General features: G+C 37.2%; 1 protein-coding gene across 1 annotated transcript in view; it reads left to right on the top strand.

Moving 5' to 3' along the window:
- Nucleotides 1-217: 217 nt before the first annotated feature.
- LOC110033045 overlaps nucleotides 218-11586 on the top strand; it is a gene marked incomplete at its 5' end in the record, with an annotated part of 20596 nt that continues 9227 nt past the window's right edge. Inside the window, 2 exon segments of the mRNA XM_020736900.1 lie at nucleotides 218-625; nucleotides 6639-6844. Coding sequence (XP_020592559.1) covers nucleotides 218-625; nucleotides 6639-6844 — 614 coding nt within the window.

Genomic DNA, 11586 nt, shown 5'->3' with positions numbered 1-11586 from the left:
TATGTTAAGAAAGTTAGAAGTAGTCCTAAAAGAACTTCAGCCAGTTGTATTAAAAAATGATATTAATTTATTAGAATTAAATAAAAATATGACACTCAATAGGGCACAATAGAGAAAAAGGATTCATGTTGCCGACCCCACTTAGTGGGATAAATATTTGTTATTATTGTTGCTGTTGTAGAGAATTTATTATATTAATGAACAACATTCTATGCAGAATCATGGAACTTCTCAAATCAATCACATAGATCTGCACGCAAAAAGCTATCTTTGAACCTTAAAAGCTTCTCTTTCAAAAATCGGGATGAGTTTCAAGATGATTGTGAACAACTTCGCTCACCGTTGGATGATGATCCACTCCAAAGTCTCGAAATTTCTTATGTTGCCCAGATCTGTTTGTCATGGGAGGTGCTTCATTGCCAGTATACTCAACTGAACTTACGGGTCTCGTCTCAGCCAGATAATCCAACACCGTATGGTCATTCCGCTCAGGAGTTTCAACAATATCAGGTTCTTCTTCTGAGGTTTATCGAAAATGAACCCTTCGAGCGTGGTTTGAGGGGGGATATTTATTGCCGAACTCGATCTACCTTGTCCAAATTGCTTCAGGTTCCTAAAATCGAAGGCATGTGCATTGATGTGCTATCCTCTATTAAATTAATTTGGGAAATTTACATACAGAGCACATAATTCTTATGTATTTATCAATCTAACACCAAAACATTCATATTTATACACATAACGCCTTGGTGGTTTAAACATATGCATAAAAATGTTTGTTTCACTTCTAAAAAGTGGTAATAATGCTATTTTTGATGTGATATTAAAAATTTGAGTGCTATGTGTGTATAATTGAAAGTTTAGGTGTGAGATATGTAAATACATAACAATTGCGTGCTATGTATGTAAATGCCTCAACTAATTTTTTCTTAGCTTATGACATTGGTGAAATTACTTCTTTTATGGTTATCATCTTCTATTTAACTGTCTGGTTAGCTAAGTGTTGTGCCTTGTGAATACGCCTGGCAAGATTTGTTGTAGCTCTTGTGCTCTATTTTTACTACATTGTTATATTGCAAATCCTTTTGTTTTTGGTTTTATATGGCATGCTATACAATTGCATCTACTTTGATTTGTACTTAATGGGGTGCATGTTATAGCTCTCTTAATTGTTTGATCTAAATCTAATGATATTTAGGCTGTACTATAAGAAAACTAATTTACTCGATGTATATTGGTTGGTGATTATGTTATATTTTTTTTCTTTGGTTCTTTAGCATTCAAGATTTAATTAAGGGTTCAATAAAACTAAAGCAAAATAGATTGAATCAAAAGGGAGGTGATATAGATATATGAGTTTAAATATCACATTGGGTTGACCTTGAGTTTGCTTGTAGGCTTGATTTGGATGCTTTTACTTCTCAGTGGAGTGCGAGAGAGGAATGGGGCAAAGAGAGATGAATACAACCTGTGATCGGGGGCTCAATTTGTTCTTATTTGCTGGAAAAAAAATAATTTGTTTCTTATTTTTGAACATCCTGATTAACTTATAGTTGTTTTTTTTTTTAATCTTAAATTTTGAGTTTGATAATCGACTTTTGTGTCATTGATAATTTGTTTTCATGTCCTTTTCTTTCTTGGAAAAGCTTAATTTTTGCTGAACAAGGAATTTGCCTCTTTGCTTGTTTTACATTTTGGTTGATGGTGCTTATTTTGGTTGTGTTTCTTTTGGACATGTTTGTTATGAGCAGGCTGATAACGGAGAAAGGATGCCCAAACCACAAAAGCAATTTTTGTTCATAGGGAAATATGGTTACAACACACAAACTAAAAATAACATCACCCAAACACAAAATGACGAAACAAACACCTCGAAAGTGCGTCCCAAGGGCGGTAGGGGTTGGCTAGGTGGATCGGGATGGCTAGAGGAGGTGGCGGCAACAAAGATGGAGTGTTGGGCGACAGATTTGGCTGCACGACAGGGGGCTGCGGTGCCGGAAAACCGGTTTGGAGGGGCTGGACAACAGATTTGGAGGTTGCAAAGTGGGCTGGAGGCGGTTGGAAAGGGTTGAGGTGGCCGACGGCTAAGGGGGAGGGGGAGGGGGAGGGGGAGGGAAAATAAAAGAGAAGTTACAATCACCATCTCAAAGTAGGATAAAACCAAAGCACCACCACCTCCCCAGATACAACCCATAAAGGGAAAAAAAACTTTACACATGAATCTGAAAGTAATACACAACAAGAACTCCCTCTAAATCTCTGAAACTGTAATATATATACTCCTATTGGAGGAGAAAAGGGAAGTAGAAGAAAATGGAACTCCTACATAAAAGTAAAGAGTTGTGAGGCAAGAAAGTACTGAGATAGCCATCAAAATCTTCCCATACGAAGGAGGAACATAAAAGAATGGAGGTGGGGGCGTAGGAGGCTGTTCACCCCGTCAAAAGCCTCGCCCGGGCTGCTCGCTCCGGGATTCACCTGGACCGATTGGATCGCTAGCGGGTCGCTTTCCCGTTTCTGTCACAGGCCTTTTAAGTTTTTTTTTTTTAAATTTTTTTTTCGGGTTGCTTTCTTTTGTCGTCATTCTCCAAACATCCTTCTTCTCCTTCTAGTAGTGATACACTGATACTTTCTCCTATCATACTCCTTTTATCCGTTGGAAGGAGTTGTGGTTGTAGCACACGGTGATATTGCAGTCTTCCCCAAAGGAGATATGTGAATCCTCTGTGTGCATTAACCAATTTTCTTTTTGGAAGACTTGCGTATGTACCACTCAATTCCTAAGCATCAGTTTTTACATATATGCCACCTTCCCTATGCACGAAAAGTTGTATTTCACTTTTTAAAAGTTAAAATGCTGGTATTTTTGATGTTATGTGAAAGATTTAGGTGATAATGCTATAAATGTAAAATTAAAGTAGGAATTGGGTGTTATGTATGTAAATGCCTCTTTCTTTTTTTATTAGGTCTCTAGATTCTTTGGTGTTGCTGCAATGAACATGCATATAACATGTTTTTATACATCCTTTATAACTTAATGTTGCCTTTAATAATAGACAACGTTTATGTCTCATTGATTTATAGTTCATAAGATTATGCAAAACATCTAGTGAAACGACTTCATATATCACCTCTTCTATAAATTGCCTAGTTTTTGACAAATTTTTCATTTAGTTTTGATCATATTATTTAATTTCTTTTCTTGAACAATTTGGAAAGAAGGCTTTAGATTTTAATTGGTTGATAAATCTTGTTGTTTGAACAAGTTTTCAGAAATCAAGTTTTTACATTCCTTAAGATTCAATAATGTATATGATCAATGATTTAATGCAGATGATAATCTTTATTCTCCTTTTCATCTATTTGGGGAAGCGTCAATCATTTGTTGCTGTGATTAAATTGATTGTTCTTCTTGCCTCGATGATATTCCTAACCAGGATGAGCTAACTTTAGGCATATGTTTTTATCGAGTCGTGACATATTTCGTTAAATTTGATCTCTTCTCCGAAGGAATCTTTGGGACAATGGTTTGCTCATGGAATTTTATGGAAGTTTTGCATGATTTGTCGATATTGTAGTCTTAATCAATGCCATTTGATCCACTTATTATCTTCATGGACAATTGTAAAATTTTGTTTTAAGTAATCTTCTGGAAATTTCCATGTCAATCTCGACATATCACAGTTTTCTGTGCAATTAGTGCACCCATTAACAAGGGGCATGTGACTATGATTCATGACCTACAGAGTTTTTAATTATCAAATCTCGAGATAGTTCAAGATCAGCTAAAAGTCACTGTAGTGAAATTCACTTATAGTTTGGCTTATTTCTTGTTATGCGTTACTTATCAATATGAGTTTGATTCAAGTAAAAAATAAATTCAATCTCAATCAATTTTCAAACTTGAAAGAAAAAGTTTTAGTCCAACATACATACTTTCACTCATACATGTATATAGAATCATATATAAATGCAACAAATCATATATAAGAGGACTCATGCTTTTGCGCTATGTTCCTCAGAGGTCCATTTATGTCTTTAAGCACAAGATCAGGTCTCTTAATTGTGTTGATGGTGCCCTTAACCATTGTGCTTGCCTTCTTGTCACCGTTCAGACTTATATTACTGGTCTTAAATTTCTCAAAGATCTATACTCTGATGTTGATTTTGTTGAATCATTTCGCATTTTCTTGACGAAAAATCACATGGAGATACCATTCATAAAGGCTTTTTGTGTAAGGGAAACCAATTATGTAGCCTTAACACTTCCCTTCGTGAACAATTAATAAATATTTGCATGTGGGAGGTCTAGCTGCTCATGTAGGTTTTAGCAAAAGGCTTAAGTTGTGGCATGATGTTGGCCTGTTTGTAGAATGATGCTCTGTGTGCCAAGCTTGCAGGGGAACATCTCCATTCCATCTAGGGGTGTAAATGAGAAGAGTCAAGCTTAAGCCATCCTCGACTTGAGATTGTGCCATCTTTGGCTTGAGGCTGAGCCATCCATGACTTGAGCTTGAGCTTAATTAACTAATGAAGTTCGAGCTTGAGTTCATTATAGCAGAGATAAACCTTATTTATTCAATTTAGTGTCATAATAAAATGATAAATAGGATAAGAAATTAGGAAATAAATTATGGGATAACACTTGAACATAACATTTTTTAAGTATTTTTAATGAATTAAAGATAAAAACTTGAATTTTAACATATTTTGAGTATTTTTTATTTTAATATTTTTTTAAACGAGTTGGCTCACGAGCTAACGAGTTGAGTTGGGGTTGGCTTCAGCTTGGCTTGTTGGCTTATCAAGATCAGCTCATGAGCCAGTTATCGAGCCAAGGTTGAGTCTACTTGGTTCAGTTACACCCCTAATCTAGTCTGGGTGGATTGGAGTCTTTATTTTGTTTCAGGTGTGTAACTAAGCGTGACTTTGGCTTTTCATGGTGGTTGTCAATTGTTTTTCCAAGATGTCACATTTGATTGCTGGTAAAAAATCTTTGAAATAATGAATGTAGCCCATTTAGCTTTTAGAGAATTTATTATCCTTAACAAACTTTCTTATTGTATTTTGTCTGATCGAGCTGCCAAATTTGTCAATTGTCTTTAGTGTGAGTTGTGGAAACGTTTTCAAATTGATCTCTGTTTTCAGCAACATATCATCAACAAATGGACGGACAGACCCACTCTTGGAAACATGATTTAATGCCTGGCCTCCGATCACTAAAATAGTGGAACAAAGTTTTCAGAAAGCTTGAGTTTGAATACAACTAAATGTTCAACGCTTCAAAAGAGAGTGCCCATTCAATATTTTTATATTAAATTTCTTAGGGAAATTTACATTCATTCCACCGAAGTCCTTTGTATTTACATATCTAACTCCTAAACTGTTCTTGATGCTACCCAAAATTTTCTTATTAAGAATAAAATACAACTATTTTTACTTTTAAAAAGGGAAATACACCTTTTCATGCACGTGTAAGGTGGCATATATGCAAAAATTATAGTATTGGCATTAGATATGTAAATGCATAAGAATTAAGTGGTATGTATGTAAATCTTCCAATTTCTTAACCAGATCGAACTTGTGGAGAAAATGACTCTACTTTACGACAATGCTGTGATGTTAAAAAGAACACGAAATTTTCACCATGCAAAATAAGTAGTGGTACAACCTTTAATGCAGAGTTTCAGCATTAGGATCTATTTATGATGCTCCAATATAAAGAATGGTTTCCAGCAAGTATGGGTCTACTCCAAGCTCAAATAACAAAAGATAGGTTTGTTTGCCATAGAGAAGTGCTTCAATGACCATGCCTTGTGATTTCTCTTCCGCCATACTTGGGCATTTACTCAACATTTAATGCAAGTTCTTGAACTTCAATGGAATTCTTGCAGAGTGAGAGAAAACTTCTTCGGCTTTTATCTTTATACTTTATTTCCATCTTATTATTTCCAGTCTATTACTATTCTTTGTTCTCTCTTAAATTCATAGCTACTTCTTGAGATTGTTTTGATCTTTCTTTTCTTCTTACTGTTTTGAGTACAAAAGGAATGGTGGTGATACTTTTTGAATGCAGATTTTTTTGTTAAAAACATATGGTTGTTGAGTGGTTTTTGCAATGGTGTGCTTGCTCCTTTGTTTTTCTCTTTTTTGTTTTGTTTTGTTCAACGCTAGTTTCCTTTAGCCATGCGCATTGTATTGTCATTTTTTCTCCAATGAAAACCACTTTCATGCACTATTTAGTATCTATATATCGTCATTGAAGTGATATATTGTGCTTCTTTTGAGTCTGGCTGCGAAATAATGAAGGGGTATTTACATACATAACACACAATTCTTATGCGTTTACCAATCTCGCAACTAAACTTTCATTTTTACGCATTGTACTGGAATCCTTAATATCACAACAAAAATAGCATTATTACTATTTTAAAGTGAAATATACCTTTTCATGTATAGGTTTGAAGTACCAAAGTCCTTTATATATAAATGTGAAAGTGTAGGTGTGAGATATGTAAATGCATAAGAATTGTGTGCTACTTATGTAAATTTTCCAATAATCAAATTGATTTTTTGTCTGCATAAATAGGAGATTTTCTTATATTCATTAGCATCCTTTGTTACGATGGATCATGCAGGTTCTGTTCACAAAGCAAAGGGCAATGAAGATCTAGACCCACCTGTTCTTGCCCATGAGCTCTTGAGTATAGTGGAAAGTTCAATTTTCACCTTTCATGATTTTCTGAAGAGGGATAAGAAAAAGTTTACTGCAGCTTTGAGTTTTGTCAAAGGTCACAACCATGATGCAAGCTCCCTTCAGCAGGTGCATGCATCTCTCGACAAGGTATTCTCAAGACTTATTTATACATGGTGTTTCCAAACACCTGCCATTTAAGTCTTGATATGTTAGATGTTTTACACGGATTCTTCATATTTATGATTAAAGCACTCGGGACCTTTAACCTTTCTACAATTGTCCACAATGGTATATTTGATCCTAAAATTAATGGAGAAATATTGTTTTTTTTTTATTCTTCATGATCTCAGATTAAGGAGTAGGGATTGTACAGAAAGTCTTAATGCAATTTTGAAACTATAAAATTAATACATGGACTTTTGGTTTTGGAACCTTATATTAGCTACAATTTGATACATGCTACAGAACTTAGGTTTGGAGAACGAAAGTGATAACGGAGTTAACTTAAACCACAATAGAAAAACAAATATTATTACTGAAAGAAAATAGTCAGTTCAATCAAACACACTTGAAGCGGAAATTACAACAAACACGACACGAACTCACACTAGGGCTCAATCTCGGGGTGGTGGAGGTCGGCTAGGTGGTCGGGGAGTGGTCAGAGGTGGTTGAAATGGGTTTTTTGGCTCGTTGGGACAGCAAAAGGTGGGGTTAGAATTGTGTTGGAAGCAAAGTGGATGACTGGGACAACGAGGTGCAACAAAGGAGAATGAATGTGGACTGCAGGACAACAAGGGGAGTACTGACTGGTGTGGGGGTAGCAAGCAGGTACTGTAGGGACAATAGGGTAGGCTGCAAGCCTGGCGGCAACAAGTCGGAGTGATGGTTGTATTGCAGGAAAACAATATATTTGCTGTTTTCCGGATGGTAGCAGCGAGGATCGACGACTGAGAGTGATACGGGAAGGTTGGGAAAGGATGGAGACAGTTGTGTGGGGTGGCAATGGGGATGGTAAGAGTGGCTATAATGCTGGAATTGCAGAAAACAACCAAAAGAGGCTGTTTTTGGCAGCTGTAGCAGGGAAGCAGTGGCCAAGAACGATGTGAGAGGATGCACAGGGGATGGGAAGATTATCACCATCTCATGATAGAGATACAACCAGAGCACCACCCAATCCCTCAAATACAACCCTCAAAGGGAAGAAGAGACATCGACTGTCACGATACAAAACACACAAAAAAATTAACTCTAGACTCATACTAAAATACTTATATAATAAGAGGATAACTTGAAGTGGCCAATGCAAACCGACCAACTACTCCGAAGGGAAAGAACCTAGATTGGTTCGGTCTAAGACAGAGCAACTTTTCACTGCTTACGCGGGACTTCTTGCGTTCGGGATGTGATTGCACTTCACATTTGCGATATTGCGGGAGATGCTTCCACGCCAGTCTCTCAGGTTTGTGGGAGCTTCAGCCTCATTTGTTGAAGCTTCTGGCTTCTCATAGTATAATGTTAGGTCAACTATGTTGAAGGTGGTGGAGCTTTTCTAACTTCTCGATAAGTCAATTTTTTAGGCATTGTTTTTCTAAAGCACATCTTGATATAATAAGTATCGATCATCCGTTGGCACAACTTGAGCTGGAGCTATATATAGATGTAGATTCTTATAAAATAATTCTCTTGCCATTAAATTCCTAATTTGTTTCTTCCTCTTCTCGTACTCGACTGAATGTACCTTACAAATAATATAGTCAGAAGAAATCAACTCTGAGAAGAAATTTGTGGTAGGCTGAGCCACTTTCACTAATAACTACTCAGGAGAGACCTCTTCTTATTTGGTAGATCCTGGATCTCATTGAAGAATTATCTTTCCCGCCAAGCTCCTAAGATAATTTCCAAAGTTATGTTTCATCCTTTCTGTATTGCCATCTGTTGGAGGGTGCACTGTTGAATTGAATCTAATGTTTGAGCAACTCCATAAATTTTTTTTTTCAGAAGTAGCTCAAAAGCTCATGTTTGATATGTCGGGCTTCCATCAATAAGGGAAACTCTAGGAGTTTATATATCTAAAAGTCTGATTTTCTTTTATTTGGGGCTGCCATGCCATACCTCCAGCATCGATTCCTCGAACTCAAGTCCATCTTGGACAACCACTGTTAATTTTGTTCGAGTATCTCTCATGTGCTCAGCTTCTTTTCTCCCTCATCAGTTGGGATTCAATGTTCATAGTCTGTGCCCTCACATTCTTCAATGTTTACTGTGTTATTGTCCTTTTCTTTAATAGTCCCATGCTCAGTGAAATTGATCATTCTTCTGGCTGTGCAATTTGATATAATATGCCTAAATTTGTAGCACTTAAAATATTTCTGAGCTGGGACAGGTTTGAGAATGTGGATTGGTTCCACCTTTTCTCCTCTTTGAATTATTTTCTCCTTAGGCAGGTTCGGCTTGGATGTTTTGTTGGGTGTACTCCTATTACTTGATTATGAGGTTTAACTCTGCTTGTAAGATGTCCGGTGATCTTACTTGATCCTGGGGTGCACTCCCATTGCTTGATCCTGGGGTGTACGCTATTTGCTTGATCCTGGGGTGTACTCCCATTGCTTGATCCTGGGGTTGAACTCTGCTTGTAAGATGTGACAACCATCCGATGATAATGTTGTAACTAGTGTAGCCTTGTGCAAATAGTCTGCCTATAATCTCTTTTCTTATCGAACATATAGTAATTTTACGTTTTTCTTCTCATTGTCGATGAATCTTTAAGTTCACCCACCACTGAGATGCACTTTTCCTTAACTTTGTGGAGCTAGTTTCACCATTCCGTTCGGTGAGATATCTTGACACTCAAAAATACATTCCAAGGTCCAAATCAACCTCTACTTCAAAATCTTGGCTTCTTCAATATCACACTTCAAATCTTTGAAGTAGTTGTTCTTCATCTCGGGGATCAAATGGAATTTATGTGACCCCACCCGATGATTCCTCACGAAGGCGTCAAAGCCTCTGTTGAAGTTGGAGGTTTTCCCACTATATATCCTCCATATAATTCTTTTGGAAACCTTTGTAAATTTCTCATTAACGACATCATGTCCCACTATCCTGATACAAAATACACGAAAAAACTAACCCTAGAATCATACGGAAATAAATATATACTAAGAGAATAATTAGGAGTGGCACATGGGAAAGAACATGGACCGGAAAGAACCTGAACCGGTTCGGTCCAGGAAGAGTTGTTGGTTGATGCTTACACGGGATTTCTCACATTCGGAACGCGATCTCGCTTCACACCTGCAGGCACGAATGGAACATAGAATGATTAGGAAGATGTTGGACCGACTATATTAATTGAATCTCACATCATTGGGTGATATACTTGTCTTGCTTCGTGAATCATCTTTCCCACCCTATATCAGATTTTTAGCAATTATCTCCTTGGTGGCATGATTAGGATTTTGGTTTGGGTCGGTGGAAGAATATGTGTGGCTGATGTAGGGTGGGAAAGAAAAGTTTTTGATGGGGATGACGTTAGGTACATGTGGATGCTAGAAACCCTAGGATGGACTATGCTTAGGTTAGTTATGATACTAAATGATATCAGAGTCAACTTAAATCATAATAAGAAAGACATATTATTATTGAAAGCAAATAGACAGTTACAATAAACAAACTTGAATGTGAAATTATAACAAACATGACAAAAACTCACATTAGGATTAGGGCTTGATCTTGGGGTGGTGGAGGTCGGTTAAGTGGTTGGAGAGCGGAGGTTGGTGGCTGAAATGAGTTGTTAGTGGTTGGGACAACAAAATGAGGGGTTGGAATTACAGTGACAGTGGTTTAGAGGGTTGGGATTGTGAGAGGTAGGGAAGGAGAAGGGTCGTGGACTTTAGAACAATAAGAGGAGTGTTGTTTGGTGCGGGGGTAGCAAGCGGGAACTACAGTGACAGTGGGATAGACTACAATCTAGGTGGCAACAAGTTAGAATGATGGTTCAACAACATGAAAACAACATATTTGTTTTTTTTCTAAATGGCAACAACGAGGGTTGGTGACTCAGAGTGATGTGAGAAGGTTGGGGAAAGGATAGAGGTTGCTGTGCTGGATGGCAGCGAGGCGGGGAATGGGGGCTGTAATCCAAGAATTGTAGAAAACTACCAAAAGAAGCTGTTCCAAGTGGCTGCAACAAGGGGCGGTCGGGAGCAGTGTGGGAGGATTCAGAAGCGGATAAGGGAAGATAATCCTCACTTTGGGAGAGAGTTACAACTAGATTACTACTCAATCCCTCAAATACAACCCTCGAAAAGAAGAAGAGGCGTCGACCACTATCCTGATACAAAATACACGAAAAAACTAACCCTAGAATCATACGAAAATAAATATATACTAAGAGAATAATTAGGAGTGGCACATGGGAAAGAACATGGACCGGAAAGAACCTGAACCGGTTCGGTCCAGGAAGAGTTGTTGGTTGATGCTTACACGGGATTTCTCACCTTCGGAACGCGATCTCGCTTCACACCTGCCTGCACGAATGGAACATAGAATGATTAGGAAGATGTTGGACCGGCTATATTAATTGAATCTCACATCATTGGGTGATATACTTGTCTTGCTTCGTGAATCATTCCAAGATTATGAAGATATTCCAAAAAAGGTATTGGATAGCAAGAAAAAAGGGCTAGTTGTAGTAGGGAAAATTTAGATATAATTTTGTTGCTTTTAATAATACCAACAATAATTAAAAACTCATGAATCTCTATTTTATATAGGAAACGATAACAAGATTTATTACAAGGATAAGATTTATTGTTCCATTTGAACTAACCAACTAATCTTATTTTTAGATTAGATAAGTGTCGGCACTATTTTTGGTGTGGGGTTTG

This window comes from Phalaenopsis equestris, unplaced genomic scaffold (genome assembly GCF_001263595.1).
Source record: "Phalaenopsis equestris unplaced genomic scaffold, ASM126359v1 Scaffold000002, whole genome shotgun sequence".
NCBI classification, from domain to species: Eukaryota; Viridiplantae; Streptophyta; class Magnoliopsida; order Asparagales; family Orchidaceae; genus Phalaenopsis; species Phalaenopsis equestris.
This window is presented reverse-complemented; position numbering and strand designations above follow the sequence as displayed.